The sequence below is a fragment of the Sardina pilchardus genome, chromosome 19 (genome assembly GCF_963854185.1).
Source record: "Sardina pilchardus chromosome 19, fSarPil1.1, whole genome shotgun sequence".
Taxonomy (NCBI): Eukaryota; Metazoa; Chordata; class Actinopteri; order Clupeiformes; family Clupeidae; genus Sardina; species Sardina pilchardus.
This window is the reverse complement of record NC_085012.1, coordinates 8,324,476-8,339,720: the sequence shown is the minus strand read 5'-3', so window position 1 is coordinate 8,339,720 and position 15,245 is coordinate 8,324,476. Positions and strand designations below refer to the sequence as shown.

The 15,245-nt window shown below is 40.4% G+C and overlaps 2 protein-coding genes across 2 annotated transcripts in view; one reads left to right on the top strand and one right to left on the bottom strand.

Moving 5' to 3' along the window:
• Nucleotides 1-9,393, bottom strand: nom1 (nucleolar protein with MIF4G domain 1). Its single transcript, XM_062521567.1, has 12 exons — nt 8,153-9,393; nt 7,958-8,070; nt 6,753-6,890; nt 5,873-5,930; nt 5,408-5,731; nt 4,564-4,674; nt 3,773-3,943; nt 2,881-3,002; nt 2,460-2,592; nt 1,425-1,556; nt 1,133-1,242; nt 1-876 (listed from the first exon to the last, which is right to left on the bottom strand). Exons 1-12 carry the CDS (start codon nt 9,167-9,169, stop codon nt 699-701), a joined length of 2,607 nt encoding a protein of 868 aa, XP_062377551.1. The 5' UTR covers nt 9,170-9,393; the 3' UTR covers nt 1-698.
• A 347-nt stretch (nt 9,394-9,740) lies between these two features.
• The window catches only part of lmbr1 (limb development membrane protein 1), a 53,306-nt gene continuing 47,801 nt past the window's right edge, over nt 9,741-15,245 (top strand). Inside the window, exons 1-3 of the mRNA XM_062521261.1 lie at nt 9,741-9,936; nt 13,342-13,414; nt 15,150-15,189. Coding sequence (XP_062377245.1) covers nt 9,874-9,936; nt 13,342-13,414; nt 15,150-15,189 — 176 coding nt within the window. The 5' untranslated portion in view covers nt 9,741-9,873. The remainder of the gene's footprint in view (nt 9,937-13,341; nt 13,415-15,149; nt 15,190-15,245) is intronic.

The window sequence follows — 15,245 nt, the reverse complement described above, 5'->3', positions numbered from 1 at the left end:
ATTTGTAAACCTAGATACATTCCTACATTCATATGGAATGTATTCTATCAAACAGTCCTAAGGCCATAAGACATGATGTGCACCCTTGGCCAAAAAATATTTTCAGACTTTTATCAAAATGAGGGGTGTTTTATCAGATATTTCTATTTGAATCATGGTATCATTGTATCAGGTGATTCACAGCAATGAATGTATGCACAACAATGTAATAAAACATATCTAAAAATATTAATACATTTTTGCATTTCAATATAAGTACAGAAAAACACACTTCCAGAAAGCCATATCTAACAGGAGTCAATATTGTAAGGGGTCAATACCTTGACCAAGAAAATCAATGCATTTCCTTATAAAACTTAAGGAATATACTACAACTCTGCAAAATGAATATACTACATGTCAGATGACATTTGACATGTATTATACAATTTGAAAAGATATGGTCTTTACCATAAAGTTATAGGACAAAAAAAAAATCAATTTCCTTTATTTACACTCCTCAATTCCCCCATTGTAAAAAAAAGAGCCATAAGAACTGTTTTCTAGAGTGTCTTAACAGGTCGTTTGGGTAAACAGTTGTCTTTGTTCCTATGTCCTCGATGGATGAAAGACAGCCTGAACAGGGTCTCTTTTCTTTAGCTCTTGTGAGAGTCTCTGTGTCTGTCTGTGGGTGGGTGGGTGGCTGGGTGTGACATGTTTTACAGTTTGAGTTTGGCCTCGGCGGCCTCCATGGCCCTGGTGGCTACTTCTGCCCGCTCGGTCAGGAGTCGGGCTTGCTCGGCATTCCCCAGCGACCGGGCATTCTTCAGTAGGAAGTGACTGATGAAAAGCTTCAAGCCCTCCCGAAGCATTCCAAGCTTGGGAATTCCCGAGATCCTGGAAAGACAAAAAACAAAGAGGGAACTGAATCTATGGCAATGCCTGCAATGATTAGCCCTTTTGCTGACAGTTAGCCTTGCAGCTCATGCACTGGTCAAAGCCGCCAATACAGGAGCTAATCAAATTTATTTGAAGTTTGAGCAGATGAGTATTATGGTATTTTTGGTAAAGCAAGGACTCATTATGTCTCAACATGAACATAAAATAGAAAGAGTAGATGTAGAAGCAAATTCACAAAAATCAATATCAATACCTTCCAAATATGTTCATCAGATCTTCTGGTTCTGTCTCCTTTAGGAGTTTAGTGAGAACCTGACGCAAGAACTTCACCTTTGGCTTGTCTAGTTCCCCAAACTCAATTGCCTGTGAAATAGAAAAAAAGAAAGGCCTCTTTTTAGTCAACTTTTGCATGTGCATGTAAACTTGTGGCCACAACTGTACACGCACACGCACACACGCACACACCAGTACCACACACAAGTACCACCACAAGTACCACACACATGCACACACAACCACTCATTAAAGAGGCGTTAGGGCTGCACCTTGAGTATGGAGATAGAGAGACTCTTCTTCTGCAGGAAGTGAGTGACCAGCTGGACTACGTTACTGAAGGTGGTGCTGGAGAGGCTGCCCAGCTCCTTGAACTTGTCCCACAGACTGAACTGGAAGGTCATCTGGAAAAGGACACTCATCAATTAGAACATCAGAACACTCATAAACTATAAAGTTATCAGCTCAGCCACATCCACTTCACTGCTTTGGCTGAGGCTTTTGCGATATCTGCCATTAGAGGATGGCCTGTAAATGCCCATTATCATCTTATCTAAATTAACACCTCGAGATAAGAACTCACGGTTGGTTTCTTTCACACCGTGAGAAACGAGAATCATTTATAATAGGTGTCATTACCAGAAACTGTTTTACAAGGGAGAACACCTTCATCTCATTTTGGTCGGGAAAAGCAAACTTCCCTCACTTCCACCAGTAATACAGGGAAGCCTTTTAGAAGCAGTCGGTGGAGGACAATGCTTATCAGATATCACAGTGGAGGTGGGGAAAGAATAAGGTGGGGGTGTTGTTGCCTTTGTTGGGGTGGTGTGAAGAACACACAAAATTAAAACAGGGGACGAGAAAGAGAGACAGACAGAGAGAGAGAGAGAGACTCACACCTCTACTCAGACGAGACCCTTTATGTAGGCTGGGAATGGCTCTATTCTCAGTGTATTTTCGATATTGATATTGATTAACTCTCCCAATTCAGCGATTCTAAACAGCTGACACTGGGACACTATGAGAGTAATGCTGTTTAAATGGCACACAGTACACAGATAGAACTTACCATTTTTATGTCTTAATATATTATTTATTATTTTAGGTCTTAAACTTTAATCATTGCAACAAGCCATAAAACTAGACCTTTCGGTAGACCCTGATTTGTCTGCAACTTTTCTCGCTGATTGATCGAATTGACAAATGAAGCAATAAGATATTAAGACCGAGATTGACAGCGATGGGATAAATCTGCCAATGAGAGGCAGCAAGTATGACAGCAGTTGTGAGCCAAGCTCTCTGTGTACCTGAAAGCGGCGGTCGTGAGAACAGAGCTTGTCTCCCAGTACGGCATAAAACCCATTAAAGGTCTTCTCCTGGAGACAGCAGTCCATGAGGACGTGCACTATATCCCTCTCCTGTTGATCCTTCAGCCCGAGCCTGAGCAAGAGAGGGAAGGATCACATGAACCTCTCATATCAACAACTTCAGGTGAAGTTAGAGCCACAATATGTTTTTTGGTCATATATTTTGTAACAACTTTTTCATTTTTTAAACATTTCCCATTTAAGACGTTTGCTAATCTGACAAAACAACTAGTCAAAATTGCATCAACAATGCATTTTTATACAAAGTAAGGATTACAGAAAAAAAAGACCTTAATTCATGACCATCACTGACATTCTACTAGATTTCAAAATATAAGGAAGACAACACACAACAGCTTACCTTAAAAGTTTCTCAAATGCATCGAGGTAATCTTCGCTAGTCATGATGACACAGAAGATGTTCCTTCTGATGTCAGTGTTCATTCTCTGTTTCCGAGCCAACTCCAGGACCTTAGTGCTAAACTGGAGACAGAGGAACAAATACTGGATTGTGCTCAAGATAAAACTAGACCTGCTGTATCTGACCCCTTTTTAGGTAAATAACAGGCCAGTAGCCTATATGGTGAGTTGCCAACCAACCCATACAATGCATCATTGCCATAATGTAACAAAATTGCTTTTTGTGTTACATTCGGATGAGACACAATGCATTCCATATCACTTTAACTGGAATTCATACAGCAATGAACACTACATTGTTTTAACCAGAGAATCAAGTTGTATCCACTGTATAACACTGAAAGTATATATGAAATATATCAATAAACATAACAATAAAACAGCCTACCTATACTAATCGTTCAACCACACACAGCCTAGAACTTCATTAAGGTGAAACCTACCCTAAAACATTTGTGAATGTCTAAATGTAAAAGCACTATTTTGGTTTATGTATCTTTCTACTTAAAGGGACTCTTCACCGATTAGCATTAAGCTTTGTATCTTTAGAAAACCAGTCATGTTTTTGAATGGTCGTGCATCATTCCCTCAGTGGATTTCAATGAAACCCATGAATAGGACTTCCTGCTTTCAATGATGTAAAAATTATGTAAAATGATGATTTTTACATCACTGAAAGCAGGAAGTCCGACATTGAAATCCATATTTCTCCCATCTCAAGGCAAACTGAGGGAATGATGCACGACCATTCAAAAACATGACTGGTTTTCTAAAGATACAGAGCTTAATGCTAATCGGTGAAGTGTCCCTTTAAAAACTCACGGAGAACATACCTGTCCTGCAGAGGAGGGCTGCTGTGATGTCTTGCTACTTTGGGCCCCAATCATGGGCGCCCCACTCCACGATGAACCAACGATCCACCAACGTCCCACCTGATCTGCTTCCAGAAGATTCTCCAGAGAGACCCTCAGCTTCACATCACTGCCTGATGCAGTGCGATGGATCTGCACACAGAAATAGCTACCGTTAATAAATCACATGAGTTAAGTAATGACGAGGCAGTCTTGGCAACAGGCAATGTGTTAAAACCATAGGAGAGTTCTATATATATAAAAAAAAGGAAATTAAAGTTATTGCCAGTGGTAGTAATTGCAAGAGAATCATCATGGATGTCCACACATCCATAGCAAACTTAACACACTGAGAATCGATTCAATGACAATCATTTGTAAAGATAATATAAACATTGAAAAACATGATCACGCAGATACTTAAGCATTCACTATCAGGTTTCCCTCGTATCTATCATATTGTATTGAGAGGGAAAGCATTAATACATCACATCAACCTTTCTGGTTGGACTTTTTATTGGCTACACTGTAGGTGAATCAATTAGAAATTCATTAAACTGGCTGACTGGCAGCGTTATTGTAGCTTTGACATTTGTTAGTGGCTCTTGGGCTGTCTAAGGAAAGACACGGTGAAAGTGGAACCACACTGCCCTCTAGTGCTCAAAAAGCTCACAGTCTACTACACTCCACAGTTTAAAATTGCCTATTTCATTATTATATTATAATAACTATTACCACAATCAATACAGTAATCAAACACAGGTTTCACTCACCAGTGTCTTCTGCAGTTTCCTGAGTTTATCTACAAGTTCTGGGTCATAACCTGGAATCTTCCTCATGTCATTGTTCTTCAGGGCCATCATTGTCTCCAGCATGAAACGCACCTAGATGTGAACAGAAAGCCCACAAATCAGCAATGAGGGTATGAGGAAAACTAAACATGAAGAACGAAAATACAGTTTATCGAAACCAGTGGACAGATGTTCTTTTTTACACATTTCATTAACCTGCTTTAAGTGGGGAATTGTCTTAAGAGACAAAACTATACTTATGGCCTATGTGATTTTAGCCGATTTTGTCAGAGCCAACAACAGTGTCATGGCCAAATATGAACGGTCGGTAAGGACAACGGAGGAGGAATGTGTCTTGTAATGTACTAATAAGTGTACTAATAAGTACTAATATTCAACGACCAGCGATTTATTGTCTGCGACATTCCACGACTCCACAATCAAAAGTCTAGAATGTCAGACTTTCTGGGGATTCTCCTACAAGTCCTGTGTTGACACTGACACTGTGACGACACGCAACAAGACAGCTACGATAGATTGGTCACATTAGAAGATCATGTAGCCTATGTTATGACCAAGATGCGCCAAGAATTTGTGGTTCTCTGATCACCTAGTCTGACATGGTCAATCGTAAAAGACCATCGTGGAAGACAAAAAATGGTGCAATATGCACAGGCCATAATGAAGCACACAAACCCACTCAAGGTTTAACAATAATGCATCACAGTATGTGTAGTAAACAAATAAACAACAGTATTGCACTTATTAGTATTCATATCCTGTACTCAAAGGATAGCAAAGCAAAAAGCCTCTCTATCTTTATTACCCGTGTCTGATCTTTGAACTTGGCGCCGGCGTCGCTGGCCTTGCGCTGGGCCTCTGTGATGAGCTCCTTCAGGGCCAAAGGGTCGTCTTTCCTGAGAGCGAAGCCCACCGTCTTCAAAAGGAAGAGCGCCAGCTCAATGTCCTTCTCTGAGAAGGCCCCGAGCAGCTTCTTGAGAATGTCGAAGATAAGGACGGAGTGCACCACTTGGAAGTTGTAGAGGTGAGCCACCATTGCCACCAGGTTGTCGCACTCTTTGCTCTCTCTCGGCAGCTTGTAGACTTCATCAAACTTGCGTACCACCGTCTCCAGGAACTGTGCCCCTACCTATGAAATAAATGAATATCCATTCCTTGAAAGTGTGTACATTGTGTACTGCATACTGAGCATGGTATAATGTGTAAAAAATGAATGATTAAACCTATATTATTGCTATTTAAAACATGGCCATCTTGGGACAAAACGTACCTCCAGGCCCACGGTGTAATGTAGCACGCTGACCAGTAGGATGTGTTCCATGAGAAGCCTGTTGAGTTTTAAAGAGAGCATATCTTTACCAGCTGTTACGTTTTTAAAAAGCGTATTTCTTATAATTGTCTGACTCTGTCCTCATTTACCCTCTACTGACAGACACATTCCTCTATAAAGACACAGTCCCCATTGAGTCCACTGAGAGACAAGGCCACCAGTGTCCACTGACTGGCCTCCCAACCAGACAACAGCGAGTACTTTTCAGCAGATAACTGTTCGAATTCTATAAGCAGACACTATATCCAGTGAACACATAAGTCTATTGTGTGTGTGTGTGTGTGTGTGTGTGATGAGATGAGCATCATGGCAAAACACACCAGATGGCAAAGTCGAACATTACAGTTTTTGTCCATTGCTTATGCACTAAGACCAAAGCATCAATACCTTAACATCTTGTAGCATACCTTAAACAATGTATGATAGTTTAAACACATCTGCTGCTTTGTACAAACTCTCCATCATTAACAAAACTACATAAGAATTGGAACGCAAGCATTTGTACTGGTCAAGTAAGCAAGCACATGGTGTTTTTTAGCAAAGCTTTTGGTCCCCTTTCGATGTTCTTAAACCTTTTCTTTTTCATTAAACTGCTCATCTTATTTTTGTTTTTAATCTGTAGCACTTTGAGATCAGTGATGAAAAGTGCATTATAAATAAAATGTATTATCATTATTGTTGCTGTCTGAGGTGATCAACTGTCCTCCTTCCTGACTCCTACTTCCTCACTTTCCTTCACATTTAGTAATACATCCTGCCCCTGCATCCCTGCACCTAGAAAGAGAAAACAGATCAAAAGCTGCAGCTTCGAAGTCAGTACCTGTCGGGCATGAGGGCTGGAGAGACACAGGCGGCCAGCAGAATTTCAGTCAGGGTGTCGTTCATGTCCTTCCTGCTGCTGCTCATGTAGAGTTCCTCTAGTTGTCCACTGATGGATGCCAGGTTGGCCTCGCTCAGTCTACCAATAGCAACAGAGATATCACATTGTCATTAAAGTACTATTTTACAGTAATTTCCTGCATATTAGCCGCATTGTGTATAAGCCGCAGGACAGTGTTTTATGCAAGTTAAAAGAAACAAAACCATATTAACACTATATTAACTGCCCCCCTGTATTAACCTCATAGCTGAAGAAATTTTGCTAAATCAATGTATAAGCCGCAGCTAATAATCGGGAAATTACGGTACAAGACAATACATCTACATGTATCTACATGTCTACATCTAGCTCTCCGGCTAAACCCACTTGCAATGCTGTACACGTCACATTTGTCACATTTATCTTGCATGTTTAAAATATTTCTTATATTTTTTTTTATGTACTGTGCGCTTTTGCTCATATGCACATTACGCGACTAAACGTTTCACTACATTTTAGTTTTGCATAATTGTATGTGACAAAGACAAACAGAACAACAATTTTAAAGATATTAAGTAAATGCATCACACAAGAACATATCGCTGCAATTTAGTCATACAATATAATGTGTCTAGTCATTCTGTGACATGGGACATTTTAGGGTTCAAAGTAACAGTTCAAGGCATTCTAAGGACATAGCCAATTGAGAGTGATGAGGCATCTCTGGACAGAACAGTTCCATAACAAACTAGAAAAGCACTCCGAGAGCGCAGCTACCTCCGCCTGCATTGTTCTTCCTAGGTTGTCATACATTTGCACCGAAACTATTCAGATCGCCACCACGTGGCCATACCATGCCATTACACGACTAAGCTAAATACATAAATGCCTCTGGAATCCCGTCAGAATTACGAATCAGTCCCAAAATGTTATCGTTTCTTCCTTGGGTCATGTCTGACCTTCCCTGAAAAACTCATCGAAATCCATCCATCACTTTTTGAGTTATCTTGCTAACAAACAGACAGACAAACAAACAAACAAACAAACAAACAAACAAACAAACAAACAAACAAATAGACAGACAGACAGACAGACGCCGGTCCCCGATGAAAACATATACCTCCTCGGCGGAGGTAAATAATGTAGCTCTAGCCTCCTTAGCATACCTGTTCACCAGACCTTTGACAGTCTTCTTGAGTTTCTCCAGCTCAGCTTTGCGCTTGCTGTCCATAGCTCCTCTTAGTTGAGGGGGGATGTACTTTCCTGATGGCAGAGTGGCCTTCACAAAAACAAAGGTTTTATTATAATAACTTACAAACCTGTAAATACTTGCAAAGTGAGAAATAATTACAACTACTTACAACTTTGCTACTTTCTTCAGATGTATTCTGTTCCTCTGAACGGAGATTTTCTTCAACGTCGCTGTCATCTCCTTTAGTGTCATCTGGATCGTCTTTCTCCATCTCTTCTTCACGTTCCTCTTCCTCCTCCTCCTCTTCTTCTTCTTCATCTTCCTCTTCAATGGTATCCATCCTTTCTACTTCTCCCTCTTCTTGTTCATCTTCATCATCATCTTCTTCTTCTTCTTCATCATCATCATTCTCATCCTCATCTTCGTCATCCTGAAGGCCATCTACTAAACTGTCAACATCATCCTCATCTCCTGACATTTCTGATTCACTGTCCTCTGGGTTCTCCGAGTCACCTTTTGCTTTGGCAGCACCAGTTTCATCATCACTGTCGTCCATACCCCCAGCACCTGAATCCAAAACCCCTAAAATGTAACCAAGCCCATCTTCAGCAAAAGACTGAGGAAGAGTCTGTTTATTCCTTCTCCTGTTGAGTCCAAGAAGTTTCTCCAGTTTCTTAATTTCTCTGTCTTCCTCGACGTTGGCATCTATTAAAGCCTGTTTATTCCTTTCGTTTAGCTTAAACTCGTATTGTTTCCTCTCCTGGGCCATTATGTCCTTTGAGTCGACATGTGGTTGTTCAGTTTTTTGGTCTGATTTGTTTTTACCAACATTTCGAGAGAGCTTGGTGCCTTCAGTGGCTTTAGTGGTTTCGACTTTCACAGTTTTGTCTTGTTTCTTTTCGGATTTAAGTGTATTACTTATGCCCAGTTGCACCTTATTGGCATCCGTGGTCGGCGAATTTCTCATATAACTGTCTCTATTAGCTTTCTTCATTTTGCGTTTCTCCTTACGCATCTCTTTTCGACTCTTCTTCATGACACGTTTATACCGTTGGTCATCATCTGTACTCGTTACACTCCCTTTACTATCAACATAATCTTTAACTGATGTCATGTACCGCTGTAGTTTATCGTCAGAATTAAACTTACCTCCCTTCCTTTTGCCTTGCCTTCCCTTTGGTTTCATGTTTACGATAGCTATGTCAGGTAGCCTAGCTAACTAGTTGAGACGTGTCCCCTCTTCAAAATGCAATATAACAGATGCTGTTTGTAGTTCAATTAAGGTATTTCTGAGTTAGAATAAAATAAGTATCTCACGAGAACAGCTTAGAGGCCACCACAACGGCAATTACTGGCCAATACAACAATTGCTGTGAGAGAATATGTAAGACATGTGTGCAAGTAAGGAGGCCGCCATCACTGTACCAACACAACTGAAGTCAACGACATTAACCTCTCATGTTATTTCCGGATGTCAAGCAAGCACAACTTCAGAGTAATCGCCGTCAACCAATATATGTAAAATGTAAGCTTAAATGTGTCCATCGAATCTTACATTACACCAACTATTCAAAACTGATCTTGTACTTTGTGGCACAAGTTCATCAAATTTAATTTCTAGAGTAAAACGGAAACTATTCCGGCCCTTATTGCTTCTTAGTTCACAACAGTTGGGCGTTTCTTGTTGTCGTGGTCTGATGATGTCATTTATTTTGAGTCGTTTCTCTGGCGGCGCAAAACAGAGCAAATGAGCCGTCTGCTAATGTTGGTAACGGATTGTTTAGGGGCGATTGTCAACCATTTAACCCAGTATTGCTAAAGAAACATATTTTATAAGACCATGTTGATTTTAGTTTTATGAGTAAGTGATGCGTATATTCAATATGAAGAATGGAAGACGACGATGTTACCATCAGAGAACAAAATTTCCACAGTCAAGTTCGGGAATACATTGTAAGTAGCTAAGCTTGCTAGCAGTTAGCCAGTCAACGTTAGCTGATAAGCTATGTCAGCTAACTTTGGCTGCGTTCACACGAAGGCGAAAACAGAAGGGTATCATCAAATGGTAGCTAACTAATGGTATCCTTACTTAGAAGGCTAACAGTGTAACTGGGTTTGTGAACAGTCGTATCGTTAAATATGACCGCGCCACACTGCATTTGTATTGTAACTGCATATAACTGAACTACTATAACACTGGACATTCTCCACCTAACTTTCTTGAGAATTTTGACGGTAAAGTTAGCTGTTATGTTGGCAAAGATAACGTTAGCATTTTAGCTGTGTGATGTCTTTGAATCTGTGCTGTGATATGGTTGCAATGCTGTCATGCTTTTTTGCTGCTCAATGTTTAATGTTGATACTGAGCGTAGCTTTTGGTATGTCAAGATAATAATCTGCAACGATAATTGCCTCTTGTCCTTATATGTCTAACGTACTGTAACATGTTAGCCTGTTGTCAGAATGCTGACTACATAACGTTAACATTCAGTAAGTTAATTCTTTCATTTATTGAGACATTTCCCTGCTGATTGAGCTACTAGTTGTTTAAATTGAATTAACATTAGTTGTGACTATCTCTTCGTTAAGTTATTGCTATTACTTAACGTCAGTTAGCTATCATATTTTTCTAATGTAGCCTATAGATTTGTGTGTGTCAACAAGCTAGCTGTCAACACGTCAACTTCACACTGTGGACACACAGCTGACTTGCAGCGGTCATAGTGTCGTTTGTGTTGTGGGAAGTTGCAAATACTTAATACTGTCGCTTAAAGAATGGTACATCTATTTGGAGTGGCTTTTATATATTAGGCTAGATTATTGTCAAGCAGATGTGTCATCTGTTTAAGCCATAATTGAAGTAGGCCTAGTGAGAATCGTTAGTGATATGTTTTTTAGTCTGTTCATCGAATAGACAGTGTCCAGTTTCCAGTGTCTAGTTTCCAGTGTCCGCTCTTGCATGACACGTATTAACCAAGCCCCGAGCATCAATGAACACCCTGCCGAGGTTGATGGCTTGTTTACAGTTGCTGACACTTCAATCCCATTATCTGTTTCCTTGACTAGTTAACATGTTAACTTGTGGGCGAACACTGCTTAAACCTGTCTTCTTAGAGAAACTACCCTGGTGGGCTTGCTATTTTCGGCCTTCACTCCATTTCCTCAGTAAAGTGAAATGCGTCTTGGGCCTAAATATCAAAGCCCTCATCCCGCATCACATGGCATGTGACAGCAAATGAACACACTCTCGCTTTATAAATAGCAGCCAGAATCTTTCACCTGCTCCCCAAAAAATAGATGCGTTCTATGCCCAGGGCAGTTGGAGAACTTCAAGGACTCTTTTAGAGAGGGCAAAAAGCAGAGCAAGCCCACACACATGCAGCAGAACTATGTGGCGATGTGTCCTGGAATACTGAGTGTGAGGAGAAGCTGCTAGTAATTTGAGATGCCAGCATACCTCTCAGACACCCCTGTCAAGTAAATTGTCATCACCAGCAGTTAGGATATTGAAGTGAAGGTTTTAGAAACAGTTGTTTCATGAACTGAAAGTGCATGTGGGTATTTTGACAACAATCAGGCAAGGTTCAGGGCTGTCTGTTAACTTTTTTTTGTTCATATCACTGGTGCTACAGAGGTTGATAGTTTTGTAGCACAATCCACAAAATCTCTATTATTGGTATACATTTACAAACACCTCACGTGTAGGTCACACGTGTAAGATACGGTGTCATTGGTGATAAACTGGTAACCATCCATAGCACAGATTGGTTTTTTTTTGTAGCATGTACTACAGATATATAGCCCTGTTCTTTCTTTCTATGTTCTTTCTTTCACTCATTAATTCATTCACCCTATCTTGTTATGTTATAATAAGCCTATTTTGTGTTATAGCAAAGATTCATCGTTGTGAGAAAAAATGGTATTAAGACTAATGAAATAATAAGAGCCCTCAAAGGTTTTAGTCAACTGCCGTGGAAAATTCAATCTTTTACACCTGTTCGAGACCAAATAACCAAATAGGCTACATGGCCGTTGTTATCAGTGATCTTAGGAGCGCTGTGTATGAGGATGCTATGCAAAGCATCCAAACAGGAAAACTGCTATGTGCATGGCTCTGTCTATGCACAATGGGGTGTGAAATTCTTTAAACTTTTACTTGAGGAAGGAGAAGCTGCCTGGCTTCTGTTGGTGACACACAGTGTGGCATTGTGGCTAATGTTGTGGATGGTAGTGTGAGGACAACATATGGTCATTGTAAGACAACATATGCTTAAGTTATAGTAGAATTACTGAGCAGATCCATGCAGGCCTACATGCTAGGCATCCGCTGTCCAAAGAGTTAAGTCGTGAAGAGATTTCCTTTCAGCAATCAATTCCTACAACATATGCATACTACTTATTCCAGTCAGTGCAGTGGTATGTCAACTGTCAGACTGTAAAAATGGCTGAGTCACTTCTCATGCTCTCAGAAACTGTGCACTACTGTAGCTAATGAAATATACAGTATGCTGGGACAGACAGTTGGGATTCTGGGATATTTTAGGTGTCACTGTACCATCACCGAATTTGATATCTGTTTCACAAAGAAATTGTCTCTACTACAGTTCGTTCATTAATAGATTCGGATGAACATATTTTAATTTTCTGCTGTTGCGATCAGTGCTTGCTTTTTGCAAAGTTAAGTTTGAATAAGATGCACTATTGTCAGGTATATTACCTGCATACTCACTAATGTCAAGCATTAGCATTGATGGTTCCCCCTGATTTGCATTTGTACAGTATGTTTATGACTTGAGACTTGGGATGCTGCCTCTCTGGCAGAACAGTAGTGCCCGTCTCCTTGAGGCCTGAGTCGGGGTAATCTGATCATGACTCATTGGCTTGACAGGCTCCATAGGTGCCCCCCCCACCCGTCCATCTGTGCTGTCAAAATCTGCGCTCAAAATACCCCTGCCTGTGCAGAACACAAGATCTCCCAGACCTCCTGCTGCCCTTGCATTAGCCTACATGATGATAACGCATCACTCACATTTCATCCGCTTAATGCCTGTGACGTGTAGTTACAGCGTAATTATACCGTAATATTACAGTGTTAAGTAATGAGATAATGTTTGTAACTGCACTGTAATAATGTTATGTAATAAAATGATATTCACATGTATCATCTTTTGTTGGAAACTGTGGATAAGTATGTTTTTCTCTCCCTCTCTGGGGGTAATACAGTATATGTGGCAAAGGTTCCCATCACTATTCATGCACATACCAAGCATACTCATGACCTGGTTCGACCAGATACTATGGCAGTTAACGATGGCACCTGTGGCTCTTCTCACTTCCTGTTTCCTCTTTGCTTTGCAGATCTGCTTCCTTCTTTTTGCAGTGCTGTACATTGTGTCTTACTGCATCATCACCCGCTACAAGAGAAAAAGTGGTAGGTGGCCCTTTAGCACGCAGATGGCACTTGTACACCCACACCCAAACCACACTTCCTTCCACAAGCCATGTCGTATATCTGCTCTAGATCAGTATTTCTCAAACTGTGGCAAGGGTGCCACTGGTGGCTTTCTGTTGTGGTACTCTGGGAGTCTCCAAGAAGTTTTGTTTCGTGAAGACAAAATAATCACTTCAAATGATACATAACATATAGAACATATGTAATGAAAAATCTTTAAATTTAAACTAGTTTTTATCTTTCTTGGGGAAAAACCCCCAAAATGAAACAATGCAAAACAGTACGATGTGAAATACATTTAAATTGGCCTACGCGACTGTAGTTTAATGCTGGTCATAATGGTGGTACTTGGAGAGCCAATTGTTCTCTAAGGTGGTACTCACTGTGAAAAGTTTGAGAACCATTGCTCTAGAGAGTCTTAATGCGAAGCACACAAAAACAAAAAACACACAAACATACACAAGAGAAAACATCACTTCACAAAAAAAAAAAAAAATTAAACTCCTTGAAGTCCTCACTAGCGACTTCAGGTCACCCTTGTTGGCTTAAAAAGTAGATCACTGCACTTCACCTATCCCCTGCGGAAACACAGTCCGCTTGGAATCTGGGTTGCATCTCTCGGTTTCAGGTTATTTGGCCAAGGTGAGGCACTACTGTCCTCCCCTCCCAGGTGTGTTGTGACTTTGAAGGAGGAAACACACTGTGAGAGCGAGGGGAACTGCTTCTGGGTTTTTCTCTGGATCTCGTCTATTTTTTTTTTCTCCGGCTTTCTATAGTCTCTATTTTTAATACGTTTATATTTAATACTGCTGTTTATAAGTGGACAATATGTGCCAATATGCCTCGTCTTTCACTGTGCCTTTGTAGCCCACACAAAGACTTCTCTGAATGGTTGTAAGAGCATGTTTGTCACTGCCAATGCAGTAGAATAATAGAACACTGAAGCCATGACGTGGTGTTGTAAAGATTAGTGATTGTAAAGATTGCTGTTTCACTGGATGTAAACAAATCAGTCTAACCGTAGTGGTAGCCATAGCGGTGACTTTTGTAATCTGTTACAATTATTTTTAAATGTTTCTATGACGTTAGTATACTTTTTCTGCACTGTAAGAATCACAAACTACAGCATATATTCATATCAACATGAAAACAGAGTTTTATTTTAGCATGGGTTTTCTCCATAGAAGACACATAACTTCACAGCCAGCGGTTAAAATCCTTACAATTCCCAGGCGTGTCTTGGCTTTATTTTTAGGCAAAAACAACTGTCACTCTTAAGAGCCACCTGCCTTTGATAAGACGTGAAATTTTCAATGGCATTTTGTTTATTACTGTTACACCTGACAGGGAATCCATGTTATGTAGCTAAGCTCCTGCCTAGCAAGTAAAACACGTCTATAGCCTACATTTAAAAATGATTTATGAGCTAGAAATAATAGCACATGTCTATGTGCAGTCCTATCGAAAGTTTGTTTAGATCCACTGAAACTGCAGTCATGGAAACGGAAGGTGATTTGGTATTCTAATTGTGCCCATGCATTTATGAATTTGACCAGATTATTACACAGAGGGTTGGGCACACTGAGGGGATGTCCACATAGGTACACATCTGTTATTCTAAGTTGGACAGAGTGTAGATTGTACCTGATGTAATTATCCATATCCTGTGATGTGTGCTACATTGCAATGTCTGATTTTGAGTATCCATCCACAGATGACCAGGAAGATGAAGATGCCGTAGTCAACAGAATATCGTGAGTGTTGCTTTGTGTGTGTGTGTGTGTGTATGTGTGTGTGGTTGTGTGGTTGT

Coding starts and splice junctions, on each gene's coding strand:
- nom1 (XM_062521567.1), bottom strand. CDS start 9,169: ATGAAACCAAAGGGAAGGCAAGGCAAAAGGAAGGGAGGTAAGTTTAAT. Junction 6,891..7,957: donor GTCAAAGGTCTGGTGAACAG/GTATGCTAAGGA, acceptor TGCTATTGGTAG/ACTGAGCGAGGCCAACCTGG. Junction 2,593..2,880: donor GCATTTGAGAAACTTTTAAG/GTAAGCTGTTGT, acceptor TCTCTTGCTCAG/GCTCGGGCTGAAGGATCAAC.